The sequence below is a fragment of the Filicampus tigris genome, chromosome 2 (assembly GCF_054856515.1).
Source record: "Filicampus tigris isolate MCC_2025a chromosome 2, RoL_Ftig_1.0, whole genome shotgun sequence".
In the NCBI taxonomy this organism is placed as follows: Eukaryota; Metazoa; Chordata; class Actinopteri; order Syngnathiformes; family Syngnathidae; genus Filicampus; species Filicampus tigris.
In genome coordinates, this window is record NC_141218.1 from 28,628,592 (window position 1) to 28,654,759 (window position 26,168).

The window sequence follows — 26,168 nt, forward strand, 5'->3', positions numbered from 1 at the left end:
AGGCACTATTTCTTTAGTGTATTCTTGCACGGGACTTTGCAGGATTTGAATGGCGCACCGTTCAGCTGCAGGCATTACGTATTTTGCGACTGGAACGCTGATCATTTGTTGCTGTCTACCATGCCTCCAATCATTGGCGGAGCCAGGTGGCTGATGGGGGGGCCTGGAAAAATCAGGGTGGGCCTGAATATTCCTCTCACTGAGAACAATCCTCCTGTCCCAGCACATCGTATATTCAAATAAAATGACACTGAATAATATGAAGCTCAGATCTTCCTTAGACAACCACAATTATGCCATTCTTAATATTCATCCATCCATCCATCCATTATCGATACCGCTTATCCTCACAAGGGTCGCGGGCGTGCTGGAGCCTATCCCAGCTGTCTTCGGGCAGAAGGCGGGGGACACCCTGAATTGGTTGCCAGCCAATTGCAGGGCACACAGAGACAAACATCCGCACTCACAATCACACCTAGGGGCAATTTAGAGTGTCCAATCAACCTACCAAGCATGTTTTTGGAATGTGGGAGGAAACCGGAGTGCCCGGAGAAAACCCACGCAGGCACGGGAAGAACATGCAAACTCCACACAGTGAGGCCGGAGCCGGGATCGAACCCACGACCTCTGAACTGTGAGGCGGACGTGCTAACCAGTCGACCACCATGCCGCCTCTTAATATTCAGTCAATGTAAAAATGAAATGTAAAAAAACCAAAAAACAACAAAATGCAAATTAAAAAATAATTTAATAATAATTCAAAATACATATTTTTTCATGAATCTCACTGGCTGTGCAGTCTGTCAATCTGATTGACATAGTGCCTCTAATGCAGGGGTGTCCATCTCCATTCCTCAAGGGCCGATTTCCTGCCCGTTTTCCAGCTCTCCTTGCTGCAACACACCTGATTTAATTGAGCAGCTCATTAGCAAGCTCTGAAGAAGCTTGATAACGATCACCAGGTGCGTTGCAGCAGGGATCGATGGAAAACAGGCAGGACATCGGCCCTTGAGGACTGAGTATGGACACCCATGCGCTAATGTAACGCTATGTAATTGACGGCCATTGTACACTATTCAGAGTTCATTTTCAACGTACAATTGGTCATGTGTATCAGTTTTTCAACTGAATATCTTTGTATGAAGGTAGTGAAGCTGTTCAAGTGAAAAAATAATGACTTAAATTTTTTTATTTGAGTGCTCCAATATGACACAATGGAGTAGACCACAACATTCACAAATTTCTTGCGGACAAACGGCTGAGTGAACTATCTTTATTTGTTCAGATTACAATGAAAGAAGGTTCGATTTACAGCATATATCATTTTGATATATAGTTTTATTTCAACATGTTTATTTTTGGGCTTTCATGTCCCTCTCTTGGACCCTCTGTTTTCTTAGAACCACCCTCACGCTCGTCTGCTCTTGAATTTATTTTTCATTCAGATTTGCCACAATAATCACTTCACGTTACATTCACATTCATCACTGCTCAGCGCTTAGGGAACGCTTAGGCAGGCCACCGAAGCAGCCGTTGGCTCGTCGTCACGCGGGGCACATTCCCTTGTTCAAGTCTCCAATCGCCACTAGCCCCGATTTGCTGTAATACATGAAATCATATTTGTAGCCCTTCTCAGTATTAAGTGACGACACGCCTTAGGCATCTTCATCTTCATGAACATTTGTTGCCAGAAAAGAGCATCCTACAATGCCTGTGCAGAAACACAAAATTGACCCAATCAATGTTTCCGGGTCCCGCAAATATGGGATTTGAAATGATTGAAAACCGTTTTAAGGCAGACATTTTTGTGCCTACCATTTTTGTGGTCAACTTAATTAAGTTAGCCGACAGCCCTAATGCTATGGGTTATTTCTACTCACTGTTAATTTCAGTGTTCAAGTTGGCACTTATCATGAATAACTGGCAAAGGATTATGATGTTACAATAATTTGATGACATGTCAATGTTGTGCCCACACTTTTACCCTAGCATGGCTGAGCATCCATTGCGCCCAATAGAATTTTTTTTTTTTTTGACACTGTGTATTACGTCTGGTTGTTCTGTTTTTTTTCTCTATTGTGTGTGATGACTGTTGGCACAAATAACTTGAAAGGATCTATCATGTTTTAGTGATTGTATGACACATGCCTGAGTGTGCTGTGGCCTTTTTTGATTATGGAGAACAGTGGACCTTCGCTATTCGCATGGGATATAGATGACACCCGACTGCAAATACTGAAAATCTGTGAAAAATTGATGCCTGTTATAATTGCACTGGGGGAAAAAAAGACCACCAATAAGCCTTTTCTATGAAAAATGAGGGTCGATTCTCGCTGAAACAATTCTTTAAAAAAAAACAGCTGAATATGAATGGGTGTACTGTGTTTGTAAAGTGCTTCGCAGCGGTCATCCTGAATAAGCCAGATGAGACAACTCCAGAAACTATTGCCGTTTTTTTTTCCCCCCTGCTCAGGCTCGGATGAGAGACTCTCCATGATGTGGAGCTAACGCCACCGGCTGCTCAACCTGCAGGAAGAGACGTGGACGCCGCGACATCCACAGCCCACGCATGGCGGTATTAGGGGTGAGGAGGACTACACAGGCATAATTCTTTGTTGACTAGTCGACTGCAAGGATTTAAAACGTCTACTCTCTTCCTTGGTCACAGAATACACATATAATAATTAAAGTTGGCTTATGTATCGTTTTAAAACCAGCACCTGAATGGTGCCTGAACCCAGTCATATGCACAGCCATTTTGGGGGGCAGCTGCCCAAGCCAAAAAAAAAAGTCACCCATCGCCAATAATTGTGATCAGTGTTGGTGCCAGAGCACGTCTGACGGGAGGGTATTTGGTCGGCCCGGGTTTTTACCAGTCAAAAATGGTGCGCACGGCACTGCGCACACTCACACTCACACTCATTAAGCCTAATAAAAGAGCTAATATGCCATGTATGCCAATTGTCCACATCATAACTTCCAAAGTACTTATTAATTAATCATGAAGAAAACTGCACTAGCCCGTACCCCGCACCCGGCACGCACACACAGTAATCAAAAATCCAGGTATATGCCATGGCCACCATACACCTGTGCACGCGTTCAACATGAAGCGTTATAAAACTTACTGAACCTATTTATTCCATGGCGGCCATTGGTTAAATTCAACGCATTGCTTTGCTTTTGAAGCTTTGAGGCGGACGCCCCGGCGGCAGGCCTTCCGGCGAATACAGTGCTTCTCACGTCCTCCGAGCAAGACGAAGCCCCGGCTGCAGAGCGCGGCTTGAGGCGTGGCTCAACGTAGTGTGGACCTAAATGTTTGACTCCGCCCACATGGATTATCAACCTTCTTTTGTCTTTTTTTTTTTTTTTTGCTAAACTATTTCTTTGGCATCTATAATGCTGCACCGTCTTAAGACCTCAGGCTTATTTTTTTAACACTTAACTTAACATTTGAAAATGACAAAATATAGACGGACCGAAACCCAAATACTAACCCCAGCCATACAGCTCGGGCCATATGGTACTGCACCCATCCCACTCGTTTCTCTGTGGAGGTCTTTTGACCACAACTTTTGAACTCAATGGCCTAGACACTCAGAACCAACATCAACTCCCCCATTTTCAGGACCCTGAACACGCTGAACGAGCTTCCGTGGCTCTACAACCCTCTGTTCACCCAGAATGGACGTCAAAATGGCCGTTTCGACCACTTCCGTCAAACAGTTAAGTTTGCTCTGCCCCAACAGACTGAGGGTTAAAAATTTGTCATTTTCATTGTTTTAAAGTGTTAAAAAAAAGGTGTAGCGTGTTAGGACCGAAATATCAACCTTAAACAACGCAATTTCGAGTTCATCAAAGCTGCGTTTCTATTTTTTAAAGGGCTCTTATCCCCACGCTCACACTAACCAGCTCTGAGCTGGTTTAAAGAAAACACAACTCAACAACAACAAACGCTGCGTCCACATCACGCTCTCGCTGTCACCCATACTCAAAATGGGCTAAAAACAGGTGGATTTCTCTCATATTCCACAAACGCAATATTAAGCAGAATACCATGTATAGACGAGGGGGCCTGCATAGAACGTATTGTGGAAAAACATATGTTTGGGTGGACTTCCCTCTCTGAAATTTTTGTGTATTTGAAATGTATATGCTATTTCAAAATTAATTAGAGGATACTCAGTACGTGAGTTGTATTTATTTATTCTTACTGATTCAATTATTTGGGGGACTACTACAAAAAACTGTTTTCTTGAGTCATAAAAACAGCAGTACTCTTACTTGACTACAATTTTGGGCTACTCTACCCACCTCTGCTATCTACCTGTCGATACACCATACATCTATTTTGCTGTTTATCTACCTAACTGTCTGCGTAGTGATCAACTTAGTGGCCACCCTATCTGACCTTTCTTAATTTATGTAGTGCTTCTTCTTTAAGTCAGGCTTGGCTTCATGTGTCCCCGCCTGTCCTCTTCCACAAGATGGCAGTATTGCTGCATTGTTTGCATGCAGAGAGCTGCTGGAGTCTGTTGCCATGACGACAAGAGGGCATCTTATTTAATCCGCTCTCATTTTATTTGAACTTGTTTCTGCTGCAGAACCCCGACATGCTGACGAGAAAGATCAAGCTCTGTCACATCAACGCCCACATCACGTGTCGGCTGTGTGACGGCTACCTGATAGACGCCACCACCGTCACAGAGTGCCTGCACACGTGTACGTACACACGCAGATTCATGCACATTTGTGTAAGTCCTTCTTGCGTCCACTAGAGAGGGTCCTCCTACTTGAAACGGCCTCCCCGAGCGGCCCAGTGGAGTCTTTTCAAAAGAGACATTCAGGTCACGTCGGCTCACTGCAGCTGTCTGACTGCAATAAAACTCTCATGAGAAAGAGTACGTCTCTTGTGGAAGACAGGTCAAGTGTAGAGAGGTTTGATGGAGGAGTGCTAAATCATCACTGTGCCATTCAAATCTGTAACCAAGCTGACAAAGGGAAAAGTTAATTTGATAATGATGTACCCCCACGTGTATATGATCCCTATGTATGTGTGTGTATATGTATGTAAGGAATCATATTTGCATTGTCCAATCTTTCCTTATTACGGAATTTCCTTATGTGGGAAACGACTACGGTACATGTCCTGTATGAACGAGGAAGTATGTCGACAAAATACACGTGTAACAACACAAGCAATATAATGCGAAAAACATATTTTCCACAAAATATTATTTTAAAGTACAGGTCTATGAACAAAATACAGTACAGTATAATAAACGTGGTCCAAATACTGGAACACCAATGCAGTACAGTACTTAACTACAGTAAACTGTACTGTATTTGAATGTTGATGTTTCTCAGACTTGGGAGAAAATGTGTCTATTTTGAGTTGTGTTGGCATCGTCCTTTGCTGTATGAAAATGTTTGTCTGCGTATCATACAGTTTTCTTGCTAATTGCAAGAAAACTGTCCCGTTGATGATTACTGATATCTGGTGATTCTTGTGCATACAAAAGGACATTAAATTTAAAAAAAGGAAGTTAAATTACGCCACTGTACTTCGTCCATCGAGCCACAAGCAATTTCCTCTGAGCAGGCAAACTGCCGGAATCGTACTGAGCCATAATCGAGTCCTTGTTTTTCAAAGTCTTGTTGATTTGAGTTTTTCCGATTCCTCCTGGATGTATTTTACTTTGTGTCCAGCTTCGCTTAATCGGATGCATTTCACTCTCTTCCACGGCCATTGCCGTTCTTCTTCATTTGGATGCCATGATCAACAGACGAAAATGTAAATGAATAAATTTGAAATCTTTCGCAAGTTCAGTAAAACGCATGCCAAGAAGTAACTTACATGTCGCTGTTTTGGCTCCGACGATGGCGAAGCGGTCAAAGTTTTTCCGTACTATAGAGCGGGAACTGTTTGAGTCTGCGCTCCTGCAGGCTTCTCTATGGGTTACGGATACCAGAACTTCCGTTGTAAGGAATCGATCGTTAATGTAATATAGTAGGAGAAAATGTAATGCATACGTTTTTTTTTCGGGTGGCACGGTGGTCGACATCTCACCCTCTTTCTGTAGCTGAGCCATGATTGGTCGTTATCTGAGCCCTGAGCAAAAGTGATGTAATTTTCAGTCGACAGAAGTGACAAAATGGCCGCCACCTGAGATGGCTAGATGTTGCTGCTTAGCACATATTCCACAAAATATTAATCAGAATGCATTGTTTCAACTAGTGGGCCTGCATAGAACATATTCTTGGAAAAAAAATGTTTGGGTATCTTTAATCGAAAAAAACAAATATTGGATTCAACTCACACAAACAGCCCCTCAGCCCATTCAAACACACACACTATTATTTACATTGGTGTTGTTCTGACAGATATATTTAGTACTCCTTCTTCTGGTTGTGGGCGACTTGTTGTTGCTCGAGCTCCGCTTGGTTTTCTGGACTGTGCTTAAACTAGGACTACCAGGACTTGAATGTATTAGAACTACGAGAGCTTTCATTTTTTACGAACGGCACTTAGTTGCGCTCTGGCAGTGACTAAAAATATTATTACTCGCTGCTTGAGTGTCTAATAAAGGTATTTTGTTTACTAAAATTCTGTTGTGGGTATATTTTAATGTCAATTATGCCATGTAAATAAATGAGAAACAGTTGGTGGCGCGCTAGGATTGTCCCGTGCGGCTCTCTCGATGCATTGTCGTGCTGTTATAAAATACAGCAAATGGCAACCCGGAAGTCGACTTTTCTATCTATGGGGTAATTATGTCAACAAGCATCACATAAGCTAATTATTTGATTGATTTCGACTGTCTGGCATGTAGTACTGTAACACGTAATGTAGACTGTAACACATGATTTAGTTGATATTTTCATTTTTTATATTGATTTTGGGATCACATATACAGTATTATTTTGTACGGAGTACAAGTTGCACCAGCCATAAAATGCATAATAAAGAAGAAAAAACATATGTCGCACTGGAGTATAAGTCGCATTTTTGTAGGAAATGAATTGTGCTCTTAGTACACATCATTTCCACCGAACTACGATGGTAACATTTAGCTAACATTCACACATGTATCATACAAGAAAGTTATGGTAAGATAACTTTAAACTCACCAAAACGGTTGGAGATCGACTAAATAAGTCTTTTATTTATCCCCGACCGTGTAGAATGTTTCCAAGTCTCCAAAAGTATTTATGTATTCGGTCGTAGTTCTCTTTGTTCTCTTCCCCGCTCTCAGCTCAGGAGTGTGGCTGATGCAAGACCTCAACCAGTGTCTTAAAGCAACAGTACACTATTTTGTATAGATGTATATTGATATACAGTCAAATTGTCTTTAATATACTATTTTAATGACTTATTCATCAAAATGTTTTAAAAAATATTAAAAAGATTTTAACCGTTTAAATTATTCCTGCATTTTAATAGCTTTTAGGATTTATCTTTGTTTCTTTATGTGGGTTACAATAAGATTTGAAATGATATACACTATACATGTTATTCTGCCCGTTGTAAAGTCAATATGTAATGCAGGTTTATATGCAGCCTTAGAACGCCCTCCTGTGGTTGTTTGGTGTATTGCTTTCTGACATTGAAAAGGAAAGAGATACAATGTGTTAATAATTTCGCACATAAGTCGTTCCAGAGTATAAGTCGCACCCCCGGACTTATAGTCCGGAAAATACGGTATTTATTATTTTTCTAACGTGAGTATATATCTATTTTTATTCTGCCTAAGTATTTGTTCCTTTTTGAGTTGGTTTGGTACGGTGCATTTCCTGAGCAAAGAAGAAAAGAGAGAGAGGTGAATTAGAGCGAGGCTGTTCGTGTCTGAATAAAAACGCAACAAAAACACTGTCCTGCCATGTCGGTTGTCTTTAGCGAGGAAGACGGCAGAGGAAATACATAAACTCAAACCTTTATTGTAACCCGCCATACCATGGCCTCTGAAGATAAGGTAGAATAACTTTTAAGTGTTACACTACCAAAAATGTACGTCGCGACTATCATTGGGGCAGGGGGACTCTCTGTGTGTCAGATGAGCAATTCATCCTCAGACTCGTAAATATTTTGAAGCAGATGTAACGCGTCCTCTACTCTAAAAATGTTCTTTTTTTTTATATAGATCACGGTGCTCAGCAGCGTTTGTCAATTCACCCGCTGGTTGCTATGGAAACCTTAATTATGCAATAAAAAAATTGACGGCGTCAAAAAGGGGTTGCGTTAACGCTCTTAATAATGCGTTTAACTGACCCCACTATTATAAATATGTGTATATATATATATATATATATATATATATATATATATATATATATATATATATGCGCGTGTGTACACGCATTTTTAATTTGTAAAGTCAGTGGACAGACATGATCATTTATGTTGAAAGCATTGTAAACATACAGAGATATGTAAACATACAGAGATATGTACTAAGTTTAGGTGTGTGTGTTTGTTTGTTTTTGTGTGTGCATGCGTGCAGTCTGTCGAAGCTGCCTTGTGAAGTATCTAGAGGAGAACAACACGTGTCCCACTTGCAGGATTGTTATTCATCAGAGCCATCCACTGCAGTACATTGGGTGAGTGACACACACACACACACACACACACACACACACACACACACACAGGTCAAACATTATACACAGCAAAGAGACAAATGCTTATATCAAACACTGTTAAAAAATATTGGAGTGAAAATGTTCCTCGTTGAGATAAAGGTAGATAATCTGTTCCTAAATGCCACTTTGTAAAACGTTTATTCACAAGTAACATTTTAATTTAAGGCTTACCAGTCGACACTGATTTGTAAAACTAAGGCTCGTTTTTCACTGCAGGGCATGATGCCCATTTTAGATTTTTTTTCAATTTTATTTGATGTTTTTATGTTTTGTTCATGTTTCAAAAACTAATGTGACTTCTAATGTAAATGGATTGCGTCTATGAAATGACACATTCGCACATACGCCATCGGCCGATACTGCACAGCCAGGTAGCGGAATCGGTATCGGGGCCCAAAAAGTGGTATCGGAACAACACTAGTTGTAAGCTGTCGTTTTTGCCGGTTTTCATGTCTTTCAGCTCATTATATGCATCTGTGTACTTTTTTCCTATGAACACACATTGTCGTCTTCTTGGCAGCCATGACAGAACAATGCAAGACATTGTGTACAAGTTGGTACCCGGACTTCAAGAGGGTATGTTTGGTCTTTTCAAGAAATAAAATATTTGTTATATATATATATATATATATATTGATAGGGAGAGAGAGAGATAATGACCACTATGTTTCCTCCTGTTGGTTCTCCAGCGGAGATAAAGAAGCAGCGGGACTTCTACCAGAAATTGGGCATGGAGGTGCCTGGTGACATTAAAGGGGAGCTCTGCAACATGAAGACGCATTTAGACCAGCGTAATGGTACAGTCCAACATCATCATCATCATCATCCTCATCTTCACTGCAGTATTGAACGAGCCCCCCACCCCCACTCCCAAATTTGGCTTGGTAGCGCCCTCTGGAATGTTTTAAAAACCCAGCATTTGAAGCTGCCAGTTTGGTTCAAAATAGACATTTTTGATTGTTTTCATTTTGCCCATTCGCATAAATTAAAATATCCCACTCCTAAAGCCACTTAAACTGAGCAACATGACATTTAATTGCAATGTCTATCATGAATAGAGCAACAAAAAAGTCTCTAGAAGCCATGCCGTAAAAGACCCAGGAAGTATGCGATTTTGGTTTGAACAAGCATATTCATGTAATTTTGGCCATTTTTCCTACTGTCCATAAAAGACATTCTCTTATTCACTATTTCATCCAATTTGCTGTTAAATTTGAAACTTGTATACTAGAGTGATGCAAAGTGTTTTAGTTTTTGCCTTTGCATGTGGGCGAAGCGAGTCTCAATAATGTATAATAATAAAATGTAAACACAGCAGATGTGTACATGCAATAGCACTAACATCAAAGCACTTGAATTCATTTTTATTTCATTTTTTTAAAGCCTATCCGCAGGAGTGGTGGTGGCTTCGTTTCTTGGGGCCTAATCGCTCACTTAATCCCTTGCGCTAATTAAGGCGCAATCTCTCATCCTTGCTGCGTCGCACACACAAACACACATCTCAACACATCAACACAGTTGAGAACAATATTTAAAATTTTATTTTTTAACAACTATAATGTGGTACTCTCGCAGTCGCTATGCTAATCTACCGCTTGATCCAAGCACGTTCACACTGCAAAAATACTTACATAAACGCCCAAAGCCTTCTGTAATTCCCATTTGTCTTTTAAGACACTTTTATTTGACATTGCGGCCCTATGACAAACCCCTATTTCCATTCCAGGATCAACAAAAAGCCTTTTACAGCTAAGCTTTAAAATACACCATCAATAATTGTTAACACTTTAAGCAACGCCAACACAAATCTACCGTTGTGTCCCCAGTAATATTAGAATAATAGCAGCACCAGTCATTAAAACAAACCAAAGGCTGCCTGAATTTCTCTTGGGATTTATAATCTGTCCATTTTTGGTTCCGCCACGGCGCTATAGTTCGCTGACGCTAAAGTAAGTGCACCCAGTTCGTGTTTTCTCCACCTTCCTCGAGGAAGTTGACGCTTGATGAATAAAGACAAAGTAAGGGCAACTAGCTCTGGTTGGCAATACTTGCTTGGTTAATTGTAACTGGGATTTTGACAAAAAGAGCTGGTTGCCCTTGCACTAAGACATATTTATGTCTTATTTATTTATATTTTTTTCAAATTTTTTCAAACGTTAGGGTAAAAGAGTGTATGAAAGTATCTTGCACTGAATGAGTTAAAGTAAGGTAGAGGACAGTCAGCTCTTGTTTTTGCCACTTTGCTCAGTCGTTAATGTTCGTGTTTATTAAAAAAAAAAAAGTTGGTCTGGCAGTCTGCTCTTATTTTTCCCCCCTACGCTAGAGGTTGATGACACTGTTCCTTAAAACAAAGGAAATGTGGTCGCTTCTTGTTTTCACTACTTTCCCACAGGTTGTAGACGCTCTTTTCATTAAAACAAAGTCAGGAAAGACGGTTCTTTTTTTCATCCCTTTGCTATGTAAAAGTCGGCAACACTCGGCTATAAAACAAAGTAAGGGCATTGAGTTCTCTTTTTTGTCGCTTTCCCAAAGGTTGTAGACATGTGGTTCATTAAAAAAAACAAAAAAAAAAAAAACAAAGGAGGTCATTGAATCTTGGTTAGTTTATGCAAAGTATGAGCGATTGGCCTTTGTTTTTCGTTGCTTTGTTAGATTCCAACGACGCAGAGTTTGTTAAAAGATCGGCGATTCTTATTTTTGCTGCTTCGCTTGTCGAAGCTTGGTGCCGTAAGACAAAGAAAGCTTGGTCAATTCTTGTTTTTGCCACTTTTCCAGGGGTTGGCAGCATCTGGTTCATTATGGACCTTTGTTTTAGTTTACTTTACTAGGAGGGGCAGTTCTCGTTTTCACCCCTTGTATAGAGGTTGTTGATACAGTGTAAATTAAAACAAGGGAATCATTAAAACAAATCCTTGAGGTCAGCTCTCGGTCCATTGAAACAAAATAAGGGTGTTAGGCCCTTGTTTTCATCGCTTCGCCAGAACTCATTAATACTTGGTTCATTAAAACAAAGTTCTCCACTCTACAAGAGATTATCAACACTATTTATTAAAACAAAGGTGGTCATTTCTCATTTTTTGACGCCTTGCTAAAGGTAGTTGACTCATGGTTCATTAATATAAAGTAAAGGCGGTCGGTTCTTTTTTTTCTTCACTTTGCTGAAAGATAGCAATTCAGTTTATTTAACCAAAATAGGGGCGGTCGATTCTCAATTTTGCTGCTTTGCTGAAGGCTCTCTGTTAATTGAAACAAAATGTAGGTAATCATCTCTCATTTTCAGAGGTCGTTGAGACGTGGTTTATTCAGACAAAATAAAGGTGGTGTGTTGTTGAGTTTATGTTAAAGTATTTTGTCACATACAATACCAGAACAGGTTTTCCTCTTTAAATGTCTCTTTCTTTGAGTCCGTATGTCTCTTGCGGGAGAAACGATGCCCCTCATTAGCTCTTATTTGAGGAGGGCCCAGCAAAGGGAACGCTTGCTAAAGCAGAGATCACACCGTGCTAACTGCAAGGAACAGCCCAGCAGCGCAGCACTGCACATAATTAAAGACCCGCACCACCACCCGAAGCCCTCAAAAGAAGCACATAAACTTCCTCTGGGCTACCACAAGAGCAGCTGTTGGAAAGCTAATTCAACTATTGCTCACGGTGCAGCGCTCCACAAGTCCTCTGAGAGTCACTCTGTGGAAGCTGGAAAACAGAAGCATTGTCGAACGAGCCGCAGAGTGACGTTTCCATTGAACGAGTCAGCTCTGAACACTCCCGGCTCTTATTTTTGCCGCTTTCTTAGAGGTTCATTAAAACAAAGCAATTGTGATCGGTTCATGTTTTTCGCAGCTGAGCAGAGATGGACGACATTTGATTAATCAAAACAAAGTCAAGGCGGTCAGCTCTTTTCCCGTTGCCAGAGATTGCGACTTGCTTTTTTGCTGCATTGCAGGAGGTTGTCGACATGTTAGTTTTAAATAAAGGAAGGGTGGTCTGTTCTTTCCCCCCATTTTGATAGAGGTTGTCGATTGTCAGTTTATTAAAACAAAGTAAAGGCAGTCTGTTCTTGTTTTTGCTAGTTTGATAGACGTACCCGACGTGGTTAAATAAAACCAAGTAAAACCGAGGGGTCTGTTATTTTTTTATGGGGTTTTTTCGACACCGTGATCATTAAAATAAAATAAGGGCTGTCGACTCATATTTGCCACATTGCTAGCGGTCACTCACACTTGGCTCATGATAACAAAGTAAGGGTGGACAGATCTTGTTTTTGGTTCATTCATACAAAGTAAGGGTGGTCGGTCCTTGTTTTTTGGCTCTTCAATACAGGTTGTCAAGACTGTTCGGTTAAACGAAGCAATGTATGCCGGCTGCGTTGCTAAAGGTGTACAATTCTCCGATTAAAAAAAAAAAAAAGCAAAGCGGCCGATTACCTTTTTTCCCCACTTCACCAGAGGTTGTCGACAGTAGTTTCATTAACAGAAGCTAATGAGAGTCATTTCTCGTTTTGGTGGTTTGATAGCGGACGCTGACATGGTTAATTAAAACAAAGTAAGGCAGACGGGCTATTACTTTTGCTGCGTTGCTAGAGATTGTCGACGCTGTGTTCAATAAGTTAAACCAAGGGCGATCAGTTCTTATTTTCGTCGTTTTAGCAGTGGTTGTTGATTCGCTGTCCATTAAAATAATGTAAAGCCAGCTGGCTCTCATTATCATCACATTGCTAGACTTCGTCCCCACTCTATCTGTTAAGAATATGAAGTTTGTGCTACTTTGCTAAATTTAGTCTTTTCCCGGTTCAATAAAACAACCAGGCTTTAAAGTGTGTTTAAAGGGAATGAGTCTATAATGATTGTTTGGAGTAGTTGAGTTTTAGTCGTTGAAGAAATAATGTTTGGAAATCAATGAATAATCGTTATATTAATACTGATTTCAATCTCACTCCAAATGTTTTTTTCCATATTCAACCAGCCCTAGTGTTGTGTAGACCAAAGCAATCGATCCATGACCTGACGCTGCCTCCTTAAACTGGGGCAGAGCAGCTTTGAGGTCGTATGAAGGTGATTTCGCTGCTGCAACAACAACAAGAGCCTCTTGATCCGCAATCGTTGACTCTGGAGACGGTCGCCGTGGAGACCGCACGACACACACACGCACACACAAACACACCGTGAGGCAATTCTCTCTGAGATCGGTGACAGTTTGCCCAAATGGAAAAAGGCCCCTAGTTTAGGATACCAATCTACACACACACACACACACATGGTTACTTACACATACACACACGCACACACATATTGCTATTACTTGCACTGAATTAAGAGTGAAGGGAACAAATTTCTTTGTTTTCGAGGTCATGGGAACGTAACACTCAATTGCGGCAGTGTAAAGTCTCATATCTAAACATTCAATGTGTGTGCAATACACAAAGAAATGTCTCTCTTGTGAGCCTCTTTGTCGTCAGTCTTTTTTTTATAGACATTAAATGTGTTGCAGGTGAGATAAAAAATAGAAACAGGTTTCCCAATGGACGGTCTAACATATTTGTTTTTGTAGAACCCACATTACACCATCTGCTCTACTGTTGTGGTGTGCAATATTGCAAGATATGTAACATTGAAATGTTTTACTATTTCTTTTTGACTTCTAGAGACTTTTTTGTGGGTCTCCTCATGGTAGACACTTCGACAATTTTTTACACTGCTATATGTGAAACTGGCTTTGGGGGCTGAATTTTTCAATTCGCTTAAATGGCCAAAATGCCCCTAAAATGGCTGTTTTGAGCCGAACTGTCAGACTGTGCATGTCTTTTTAGGCGTGGCTTCTAAGACTTTGTTGGGGGGTTTTCATGACAGACACACCAAATTTCATGTTGCCAAATAAAACTGGCTTTGGAGGCAGCATTTTTCCATTGGCATGAATGGCAAAAATGTCTTTAAAATGTGCGCTACAGATGAACTGGCAGACTTCCTGTCTCTTTTTGAGCATGGCTTTTTGGGACTTTTTGCGGATCTCCTCATGATTGACATTAGGGGTGTAACGGTATACGTGGGTGTATTAATATGTTTCGGTATGGCATGTTGCGCACCGTTTCTGATCAGTTTTTATTATTAGCGCGAGCTTACGCACGGGCGCTATTGACTGTTGCATGCGGGAGAGGAGGGTGGCGGCACAAAAGAGCCAGTACGCCAGAAGCCGAGATAAATCATATATGCATGGATAAATGGCTTATTATGGCATACGCAAACAAACCAGAGCTCGAAGGTCCCCCCGTACACTGCGGTCTCCTGTTTGGGAACATTCTGGCTTTCCTGTTAAAATCGCTGATGGGGAAAGGTACGTGGATAAGTCCGAAAGTTGTGTGCCGACATTGCTACATGAGATGGGCGGCTATGTTGCAAGTAGCACATCTAACATGCACGGCATCATCCGACTGTGAATGTTTTTAGACGAGGAAGCAACCTTTCTTTTTTGCCAAAAACAAAGTACAAGTAGCGAGATTTATGATATTGTAGCGTCTTCCAGGAAGGTCAGACGTATTTTAATTATCACGTTTTTCTTAATTTCCCCCGAACTCCATCACATGAAAACCAGGAAACGTCAACTGGAACGACTCTCCAACAAAACCGGACTCCCAGTTCACACCATAGCATACAAGGACTACATTCAGCAATGTAAAGATGCCCTCATCACTGCACGCTCCTCCTACTAGTCCAGCCTCATCCACTCTGACTCCAACAACCCCAAGACCCTCTTTTCCACAATTAACAAACTACTCAAACCCATGGACATCACCCTCCCACTCCTTCTCACCTGACAAATGCAACTCCTTTCTATCATTCTTCCAGGAAAAAAAATCGACATTATCTATAACCAACTGGCCACTTCCACCTCCTCCACCCTCAACTCACAATCCGTCACTGCTCCATTAACCGACCGGTCACTCACCCATTTCTCCCCGATCACCCCCCTCTGAACTCGGTACATTACTCTCTGGCATAGAGACCACCACCTGCACCCTGGACCCTATCCCCTCCACACTAGTCAAAGCTTGTCTCCCTGTTCTCACGCCACTTATTCTCTCTGTAATTAACCCCTCCCTGTACACTGGCCCTGTCGCCCCTGCCCTCAAACTCGCCTCTGTTACACCTGTAGAAACTGGCCTTGACCCCGACATCCCACAAAATTACCGTCCCATTTCTAATCTTCCCTTTCTGTCTAAAATACTTGAGCGAGTTGGCGCCTCACAACTCAAAAGCCACCTTGACTCCAACACCCTCTATGAACCATTTCAATCCGGCTTCAGATCCCATCACAGCACAGAAACAGCCTTAGTCACAAACGACCTCCTACTCCCCTCCGATAGCCACTCCCTTAATATTCTCATCCTACTTGACCTTAGTGCTGCTTTTGACACCATAAATCACTCCATTCTCTTCACCCGTCTCGACTTAACATCACCGGCACTGCCCTCTCCCGGTGAAAATCATACCTCACTGACCGCCACCACTTCATTACCATCTATAAATCTCAGTCCAACACTGCCCCAGTCCCCCAAGGTGTCCCGCAAGGCTTGGTGCTTGGGCCCCTCCTCTTTATCCTTTACATGATTCCCCTTGGTCACATAATACGCCTCCATGGTCTCAATTTCCACTGCTATGCCGATGACACCCAGCTCTATATCCCCACCAAATCTATTACTATTGCCACCCACTCCACTATCATCAACCGCCTGCTTGATATAAAAAAACTGGATGCTCACCAACTTCCTCAAACTCAATAGTGACAAGTCAGAAATCCTCATTATCTGCCCCAAAACACTTCGCACCTCCTGCCCTGACTTCTCACTTTGTATTGACGGCTCCACCACCCCCGCTTCTAACCATATCCGTAACCTTGGTGTCATCTTTGATCAGTCTCTTGCATTTATTTTTTATTCTGCTGTAATTTTTTAGAATATCACCCGGATGGTTCGCTTTTATTAATTTTTTCTGAAAAAATGTACCATTTACTTGACATCTTTTCAAAATAAACATATTTAAAAAATAAAATAAAATCTGTTTTTTTGTACCGAAAATATACCAAACCAAAGTTTCCAAAAAACCGAACCGAACCGAAATGTGATTTAGCGTACCGTTACACCCCTAATTGACATGTACAGAAAATGTCGTGCTGCTAAGTGAAACTGGTTTTGGTGGCTGAATTTTTAACTTCACAAGCCTCTACAATGGCAGTTTCGAACCAAATTAGCTGGTTTCCTGTCTTTTTGGGCTTGGCTTCAGTAAATTCTGAGGGGCGCGACTGAGACGATTTTGGGGGCTTCTTATTAACAACCCCGATCAGGCTTACCTTCTTACCAAAATGAAAATGGCTGCAAAAAAAAATCGAAATGAGTTCCTCTGTTTTATTTATGTTTGAAACAGGAGACACTAAGTCAGAGGACACGCCCAATAAGGAAGCCAGTGAGGAGAAAGCAGAGGAGGACAACGACTATCACCGTAGCGACGAGCAGGTACAGATTTAGTCCCAACCAACTCTGTTTCATAGCAAAATGACCAACTTTGTGGGTCATTTATATTGGTCACATTTTATTTCGCACGGTGGCGATTATCATGAACGACTGGCAAGGGGCAATCGCATGACCGTTCTCGTGACATGTTGCCTGGTGTGCCTTGGCAGGTGAGCATCTGTCTGGAGTGCAACAGCAGCAAACTCAGAGGCCTCAAGCGCAAGTGGATCCGCTGCTCGGCGCAGGCCACCGTTCTACACCTCAAGAAGTTCATCGCCAAAAAGCTCAACCTGACCTCCTTTAACGAGGTAAAATCAGTGATACAATGTTATTGTTGTTGTTATTATTATTATCATCATTATTAGTAGTCGAAAGTGAATGCACCAACGTGTTATTGTGCTTGTATTTCACAGTATGCATCATGCTGAAAAACTGTTGCTAATATTTTGAGCCTTTTGTGGCAATTATAAAATAAATTAAATATTTTTTTTTTTTTTTTTTTTTAATTTAATAAATAAATTGGGATAAAGCATTGAAAATACTGTATAATGCAATTTTCATTGTTTCTTATCATTATTATTATTTTCAGCCTGTCCAATATGATAAATTGGTTAAAAAAAAAGTTTGATAATTCAATGGAGATTTTAAAAAAATACACTAGAAATATAAACTTGAAAAAATGATCACATTTAAAAATAGCAAAAAAAATCATTTGAATTTGAATTATATTTTAGTGGAGATATTACAGGGATAAATAACAAAAAAAGATGAATAAATCATTGAAATTTTAAAAGGCGTAGATTTTCAATTAAAACAAAATAATTGATTTCAATTAAAATGCTGAGTTAGTGGAAATTTGTAAATATTTTTTCGTTAATTTCATTTATAATATAAAAATACTCAATGTTGGAAAACAAACCTAAAGGCCCCTGAGATTGCTAAATTATTCGTGGCTCTCCACAGAGAGCAGCGGGGTGCTGCCGTGATTGGCAGGCAGGCGGGCCGAGAGACTTCACACAGGGAAAGCCTCATTTGTTGAAAGAGAAACACAAATGCTGTTTGAAAACGGTCCTTCTCTTACTCTCAGCGCTTCTCTCGCAAATGTGATTTGGAAAAAAGATCATGTTTTCTTTCTTTTTCTTCCCACACAGTTGGACATTTTATGCAACGAGGAAATCCTGGGCAAGGATCACACTCTGAAATTTGTCGTCGTAACAAGATGGAGATTTAAGGTAACCATCTTGTGGCATTCTTGGTTGTCTACAGTCATGACTCAGAACGCATATTTTATACACAAGAGCAAATGATAAACAATAATTTTAAACAATAAACAATTGGTAAAGAAAATTGAAAACTTAAAGTGTGCTGTCACTGGTATTGGCACACTTTCCTGTAAATCAGCATGGAAACACATTGTGACTCACACTTGGTAGATCGCAAATGAGAATCCTTTGTTCTAAATTGTCTCTGCCCATGCGACGTGAATTAACCACTGAATGATGACTTTCATGTTTTAAAAAGCCACACGTTCTCCCCTTTTCCTTTGCCACAACGGCAAAGACAAAGGAGATGTCTGAGGACATCAGAAGTAGGATAATTCACAAACACAAGACCTGGAACTGTCAACAACCTCCGTGGTCGTCACTGCTGACGTGTTTTCTAAATCAAACTTAGCTGTAGCAGTTTTGCTCCAACCAACCCATCAAAAGGATGGAAAACTGCTGGCGGTATTAGAGGTCAGCTGATGCAAATTTGGAATCTGATTGGTTAAAAGAACTTTCCCGTCGCTAATATACTTTAGGCCAGTGCTACCGATTCCTGGGCAGATTAGATTCACATGGCAAACAGAGAGGCTGAAATTAAGGCTGTCACTTTCGGTTATTTTTAGAGTCGATTATTCCATTGAATGATCATATAAAAAATATATATATTTTGCATTGAAAATTATTTTTTACATTAGTGTATATTAAACAATGATTGTTTATTTGGTATTGTTTAATGATGAAGCCAAATAAAAAATTAAGCAATATCACAGGAAAGGATACTGGTTAATGCAAAGGGTTACTCATTTGTCAGTGTCAATTTCAGGTTATTCATACTATGATTGCAAATAATGATTATTCTCGTAATAGATTAAACTGACAATAATATTTTTTCATAAATTTATTATGATTCACTTTCCAGGGATGTCACAATATCGGCAATATCGTGATATTGCGATATTAAAATTGTCAGTCACGTCACGATATTAAAAGCAGCAAATCTGTTTAAAAGCCTAAGCCCTAGCACCCTATGGTGGTTAGTTTATTAGTGCAATTTAATTTGATGCCACCTATGTTAATTACTCATGCTCATCACCAATAGGAGAGCATGACTGGCCAAGCCTATTTCTTTGTGAATGCTCTTAAGTCAAGTCAAAGTTATTTATATAGCCCTTAATTACAGGAAAGTCTCAAAGGGCTTCACATATGCACCAGATCATATACACAACATCCCCTGATCTTAACCCCCAGTAGGGCAAGGAAAAACTCAAAAAACCCCATCTGGGGAAAAGTGAGAAATCTTGAGAAGGGACCACAGATGGGGGAATCCCCCTTCCAGTATGATCAGGCTGCAAAGGATGCAGAGTGGGCAGTTTTTATGTACAAAAACAGAATATTGTGATGTTTTTTTAAAAGTATGAGCTCCCCTCATTTTTTTTTTGTGAGCTTTTATACAGTATCGTGAGGTTTTTATATATCGCCAACCTCCCCACAATATCGTGATGATTATTGTATCGTGAGGATCATATCGTAATATTATCGTATCCTGACATTTGGATATCGTGATATCCCTATCAGTTACTCTTTTGTTCCATAGCATGTCAGAAAAAAGGGAATTTTTTTTGTCGTTTTCCTAATTAAAAGCTGATGTTTGCAATTGTCTTATTTTGATTGAACACAGAACATAGTCAGTCTGCTTTCATGGATTACAGAAGAGAAAATTTACTATTGAGAGGCTCAAATCAGAGGATTTTGACCATTTTAAAAGGTAAACAGTGGCTCTAAACAATTAATTGATTATCAAAATAGTTGATGATTCCTTTGATTATTGATTAATAGTCGATCAATCGATTTAATTTTGACACCTGTAGCTGAAATTTTGATTGGACAAAAAAAAAACTTCCACATGCTTGTACTGGAAGCAGTGCAGCCAAGTGCAACGCAAGGGGTTGAGTAACATTGAACAAGTTGTATTAAAAAATATTTTATTGTACATTTAGAACAGATATAAAGTCTGATCAATGTGCAATTAATTGTGAGTTAACGTAAATCATACGATTAACATTAAAAATTTGAATCGAAAGACGGCCCTATTAAAAATCTAACCCATTATTAAAGATTAAAAATCTTTTGGGGGGGGGGGGGTTAATGGCAAATCAATTCATTTCAATGGGGGACACACGCTAACCATATTGTTTTGTTTGCTTCCAGAAATCGCCCCTCCTGCTCCATTACAGACCCAAGATGGATCTGCTGTAGCTGAAACGGACACACAATTTCCTTTTTTTAAATTTTGTATTCAGTTGTTGTCGTTGTCGTTCCTGTCCCGGCGTGCTGTTTTCAAACAGCGTATGCAAAGACGATCAACCAGCAGCAGCGAGCAAACAAGCAAACGCCACAACAAAACCACACTCGACACAAAAAGCCAGCAGCTCGGGGAGGTACCGCAACACTGGCTGTTGTTTCTTTCTTTTTTTTTTTTTCTTTTCCTCATTTTTGTGCTCTACATCCGAGATATGTGAAGAAGAAGAAAGACAAAAAAGAAATGGAGATAAATCATATATTTATACTTTTGTACAGTTTAAGAAGAGACACAAACTTAAAAAGACACTACACTGGTGCTCTGTTTACATGCAAATGAGATGTCGGGGGCGGGCGGGGGTTTCACATGACCGTCTTTTGGCCAATCGCAGTGGAGGATGAAAAGTTTTATATTGACTTGTTTTGTTTTTGGGGACAAAGATTTTCTACGTGTGTCCATCTTAATATGGCTATGGAGTAAAACGTCTCTGAATGTGTCTTTTTGGCCCAAGCCCCGCCCTGTTTTCCATCTAATTTGCTATTGATGATTGTCCATTGTGAATAGGCTTTGTGTAGTAATTTATGTTCTATATATTGTACATACAATGTGCTTATAGGGAGCAAGCAGCAGAGAGTAAGAGAGACTTTTAGACTGTTAAAAACAGAGCGCGTCCAGAAGTGCTATCTATATCAGAATATATCTTCTTTTTAAAAAAAGTTTTTGTTTTGTTATTCTTTGAGAAAGCAGATCTGCGGCATAAAAGCTCCCGCCGCCCGTCTTTCGTCCCATTCCTTCAGAATGCGACACAATTCTGTGTCATTAAAATTCCCTGTGAAATGTCAAAAAAGACATATTTCTGTCCTTTAAAAAAATAAATAGAAAACAAGGAATGGTTCAGAATTCCGTCCTTGTGCTCCTCTTTCACTCAGTGATTCTGCAAAATCACCGCATCAAAGCTGGATAAGAAGATCCCGGCATTTATCTAGCTCTACCTTTTGACACGAGCCAAAATGTAACCCTTTTGCTGGGCTCCGTTTAAGACCTGTAGAAGATGATTCGTCTGTTTTGACACAGAGCCCAGCAACAGGGAATCTATGCCTCATTTAGAACCACAACACAAGATCAGGCATTTATTTACCTTTTGCCACAGAACGTAACGAAGGCTACGCATTCCAAATGTCTTTGAATATTTTGCTGGTTCACTGTGTGAAAGAGAAAATCAACAGAGCTGCAACGAAAGATCCTGCGTGTATCCGACTTTTATCTTTTGCCATAGATCCCGGCAAAGTGGATACTGTAAATGCTGGATTTTCTGTGAGGGCATAGATCAATTTTTAGTCGTGATGCAGCTATTTTGCAGGGTCTCTGCGTGAAAGAGCGTACCGTTATTTAATATAAAACAGCTTCAGCTTTTTGACACAGAGACCCTGCAAAATAGCCGCATCAAGACCCAGAATTGATGTCTACCCTAATGTAAACTTGTTTTATTTTCCTGTAGCTCTCTTGTCAGTGCATCCAGCCTATTGTTTGTTGAGTCCATGATTGTTGTGACAAAACTTTTTAAATTGTCCTGTTGCTGTCGTAAAAGAGTTATTTACATATCCTTTTGCCGCTGAAGCAGTTCGCTCACTTGTGTCAGCGACACAAGCTCCTCATCAGCTTTAGCCTCTGCTTTTTTCTGCTGCATTTTGCGTCCCTCACTTTTGTTGCTAGCTTCACCGTTCGAGGCTTGGTCCTGGACGCCGCTGGTGGTAGTGGCGGTTTGGCTAGCAACGGGTGGTTAGGCTAGAAACTAGTGTCGGGGCTAGGAGCTGGCGGTGGAGCTAGCAGCTAGTGCCGGACCCAAGGGTCACTTGCCTACCACCGCTGAGACCGGTGAATCGGGCTCTCAATGGAGTTTTACTCCTCACTTCTGCTGCTCGACCCCAGGAAGGACTTGCTGGACCGCTCGTACTGTCCCGCCGTCGCTCGCTGGCTCGCTCGTGCTGTCCCACCATCTTTTAACACCGGGCCCGGTTGAGAGGATAAATACCAGATCTTGTGTTGTGGCTCCGATATGGTCATTTTGCAGGGTCTCTGTGTGAAATAGCCCATGATGGCCCGCCAATCAAAACCATGTTTACCCGTTGCCACAGAAGTCCATTTAATGACTCTTTTCACCATCTCAAACAGTCCTCTTAAAATCAGACTGTCATCAGGTTGACCTGTCCTGTCAAGATTTTTTTCAATCAAATAACTGGACATTCTTTGTGAAGACAAAAATGGATACAAATAACAAAATGCTCAATTTGAGCTTTAAGTAGGGATGTGTGTCCTGATACTGTTTTTTTAGTTTGTGTTTACAAACCACGTTGACATCTAGTCGATCTTGTGGGCAAGACGCGTCCCAGCCAAGCGGCAGAGTTGGACACTGAAATGTCAAACAAGGTGCTCCAAATCAGTCTGTCTGACCGCCGCTGACAACGGCAGATGCTAATTTTTGTTGTTGTTGTTATCGTTGAACCTTCTAGAAAACAACTACGTGTTCATCTGGTGCTTTCTCTGGTGCTAACACTAAACCCTGTTGGACTGAGTATTACATTCCTCACCCCTTGAACTTCATCCCCATTGGCTCTGAGTTTAGGTTTGCTACTTGATTGACAAGTCATCTGCAGCCCTTTCACCTGGAGACACTGCAAAAATTACCGGAGCAGAAGGTCCGTCTTTATCCTTTGGCGCAGAACCCTGCAAAGTGGATACCAGGTCTTCTCTTACGGCTCCAGTGTGATGTTTTTGCAGGTCATTGTGTGAAAGTGACCGTTGAAACATCACAATGGTTACAGATAACACAATTTGGCCAAGGGAAGAAATGCCGGATCTTCTGTTGTGGCACAGATTTAGCAGGGTCTCTGTATGAAAGCATCTTTACCTTTTGCCACAGAGCCCAGCCAAGGGCATAAATGTTGTATCTTCTGTTAAGGATTGATGTTTAAGTTTCTCTTTCACACAGACCCCCTGCAAAATTGCTGCACCAGTGCCATAACAGAAAATCTCATGTTACAATCTGGGCTTTCCCCTTTCACCACAGAAGTGATGTAAGGGGAAATAGTCCATATCTTCTGTTATGGTCCTCATGTGACAGTTTTGCAGGATCTATGTATGAAAGCCAAAATTGGTGTATAAGATTAATGTTCTCTTACCCATAGCCTGCAAGATTGCCACAATTTGCAGGCTCTCTGTGTGAAATTAATAGTTGTCATAATGCAAGATTCAGCGTTTATATGGTATTTACCTTTTAACACAGATCCCTGCAAAGGGGATACATTCCATTTCTTTTGTTTTGGCATCATTATGATTATTTTGCAATGTCTCTGTACAAAAGAGGAAGTTTCTGTGACAGAATATCTATCTGGCTTTTTTACGATCTGTATCATTTGACCCAAAATCCAGCAAAAGGTATTAATGCCAGATCTTTAATGACACTGATGTGACAATTTTGTCATGTCTGTGTAAAAGGGGAAGTTGCAGAATCAGAGCCATAACAGGAGATCCTTTTTTATATGGTCTTTACCTTTTTCCGCAGAACTCAGCAAAAGATTATCTCTGTTCTTTTGTTACGGATTTGATGCAGCGATTTGGGGTCAGTGTGTGAAAACAGTTGAAGAAGACCCGTCAATCAATCAATGCTGCATAATAATCCACTTTTTAGGTCATTGTCATGCAGACTTTTGCAAGCATTTGTAACTCATTCACTGCCAGACATTTTCAGACCCACTTTTACCCTAACATTTGAAAAAAATCTAAAAAAGTTTCTCGGATTGAATGGCTGGACTGTGAAAAGACAAGTAAATTTGTCAATGGCAATGAATGAGTTAATGTTTCCTTTTTCAATTTCCTTTTTTTTTTTTTGCATTCTGAATTCCTGATGTTCACGTCTGTGTGACGGCAACACCATGACGCGTGTGTTCTTTTTCAGGTTTTAAGAATGAAGGACAAATGTGCAATATGGCTTTTCATGTGTGTTTCCAGTCAGGTCCTCAGGTCACAAAATGCCTTCTCAGCGTTCACCCTCGTACCCCGAAAAAAACCACGCCACTCCACCCTACTCTCCCCTCTGCCTACTTTTTGTATTATTTATTGCGGCTGTGTAATGAAAGTGCTTTCCATGGCGTCCCGACCTTTTGGAGGGGCGTTTGGTTGAGAGTGGGTCCCCAATTTCTTATGTTATTTTAAAAACAAAAACAACACAGAAGCTTTTGTCCAAACTTTACTGTGTATTTAATCAATAAATGCCTTTTAAAAGTCATCTGCTGCTCCATGCTCTGTTCTCTTTCGTACAGAACACAGCAAAGGAAGTGATTGCCAGCTCTTAGGAATGCTATAGCTATGTCTAGTATTTAGCGGTCTATAAATTTTACAGATCCCAGCAAAAGCAGTGAAGGCTGGCTCTGCGCTGATTTTACAGCATCTCCGGGGGAAAAAATCTGAAACAGATTAGTAGTCCACTTTCAGACAAAGACCCATCATAAATAGAACAATGCGAGAGCTTTAGTCTGTCCAGGCAGCATTAAGCAGTATTCACCATTTTTTTTTTACTACAAAACGCAGTGAAGGCTTGAATGCCAGAGCTTCTGATTCTGTGAATTGGCAGCGTCTTGTATGAAAAAGCTGCAACATATTTTTAGGCCAGTCTATCTTTCAAGTGGAAAACCTGCAAAATTCCAGTGGTATGAGAGCTGTAACCTGTTCGGCATGTATCAAATCAAATGAAATCAAATTTATTTATATAGCACTTTTCATACAAAAAGAATGCAACTCAAAGTGCTGTCCACAGTAAAAATGTCCAAAACACAACATAAAAAGGAAGACCCGCTCCCGGCATGTAGTTGTCTTTAACTTTTTACACAGAATTCAGCAAATGGGATGATTGTCTGATCTTCTGATGTGACAAGTTTGCATGATGCCTGTGTGAAAGAGCTGGAACAGACTAGAAATAGTCCTCTTTCATGCAGAGACTGCCCAACCGGAAGTGGCATGAGTGCAGGAGCCTTGTCCAGCATTTAACATTTCACAGTGTACATTAGAAAGTGGTGAATATAGGCTCTTCTGCTGCAGTGATTTTTGCAGTGTCTCTTGTCTGCAAAAGCCGGAACAGACTTCGTACAGAGACACTGCAAAACTGCAGCTATAGCCTGTCTCGCATAAAGTGGTCCTCACCTTTTTACACAGGACCCAGCAAAAGGTTTGAATGCTAGATTTTATGATTTGGCAATTTTTGCAGAGTCCGTGTGAAAGAGAGCTGGAACGGACGAGAAACGGTCCTCTTTCACAAAGAGTGTGGACAACTGCAGCAGCATCTGAACCGTAACCTGCCTCTAGTATGTAAGCGTTATCTTTTCACGCACAAGCACATTCATTAAGCCGACCTGAACGCCTCAATTGACACCGCCACTGAACTCCAAAATTGGCTGAAACTATTGGCAGGA

At 40.7% G+C, this 26,168-nt stretch overlaps 1 protein-coding gene across 8 annotated transcripts in view; it reads left to right on the plus strand.

Moving 5' to 3' along the window:
- pcgf3 (polycomb group ring finger 3) overlaps positions 1-24,988 on the plus strand; it is a 39,577-nt gene extending 14,589 nt beyond the window's left edge. For all 8 annotated transcript variants that reach the window (XM_086023270.1, XM_086023271.1, XM_086023275.1 and 5 more), the window contains 9 exons: positions 2,474-2,584; positions 4,605-4,722; positions 8,502-8,598; positions 9,161-9,216; positions 9,330-9,437; positions 17,054-17,142; positions 17,310-17,447; positions 18,291-18,371; positions 20,613-24,988. In XM_086023270.1, coding sequence (XP_085879396.1) covers positions 2,570-2,584; positions 4,605-4,722; positions 8,502-8,598; positions 9,161-9,216; positions 9,330-9,437; positions 17,054-17,142; positions 17,310-17,447; positions 18,291-18,371; positions 20,613-20,660 — 750 coding nt within the window. In that variant the 5' untranslated portion in view covers positions 2,474-2,569 and the 3' untranslated portion in view covers positions 20,661-24,988. The remainder of the gene's footprint in view (positions 1-2,473; positions 2,585-4,604; positions 4,723-8,501; positions 8,599-9,160; positions 9,217-9,329; positions 9,438-17,053; positions 17,143-17,309; positions 17,448-18,290; positions 18,372-20,612) is intronic.
- The last annotated feature ends 1,180 nt before the right edge of the window (positions 24,989-26,168 follow it).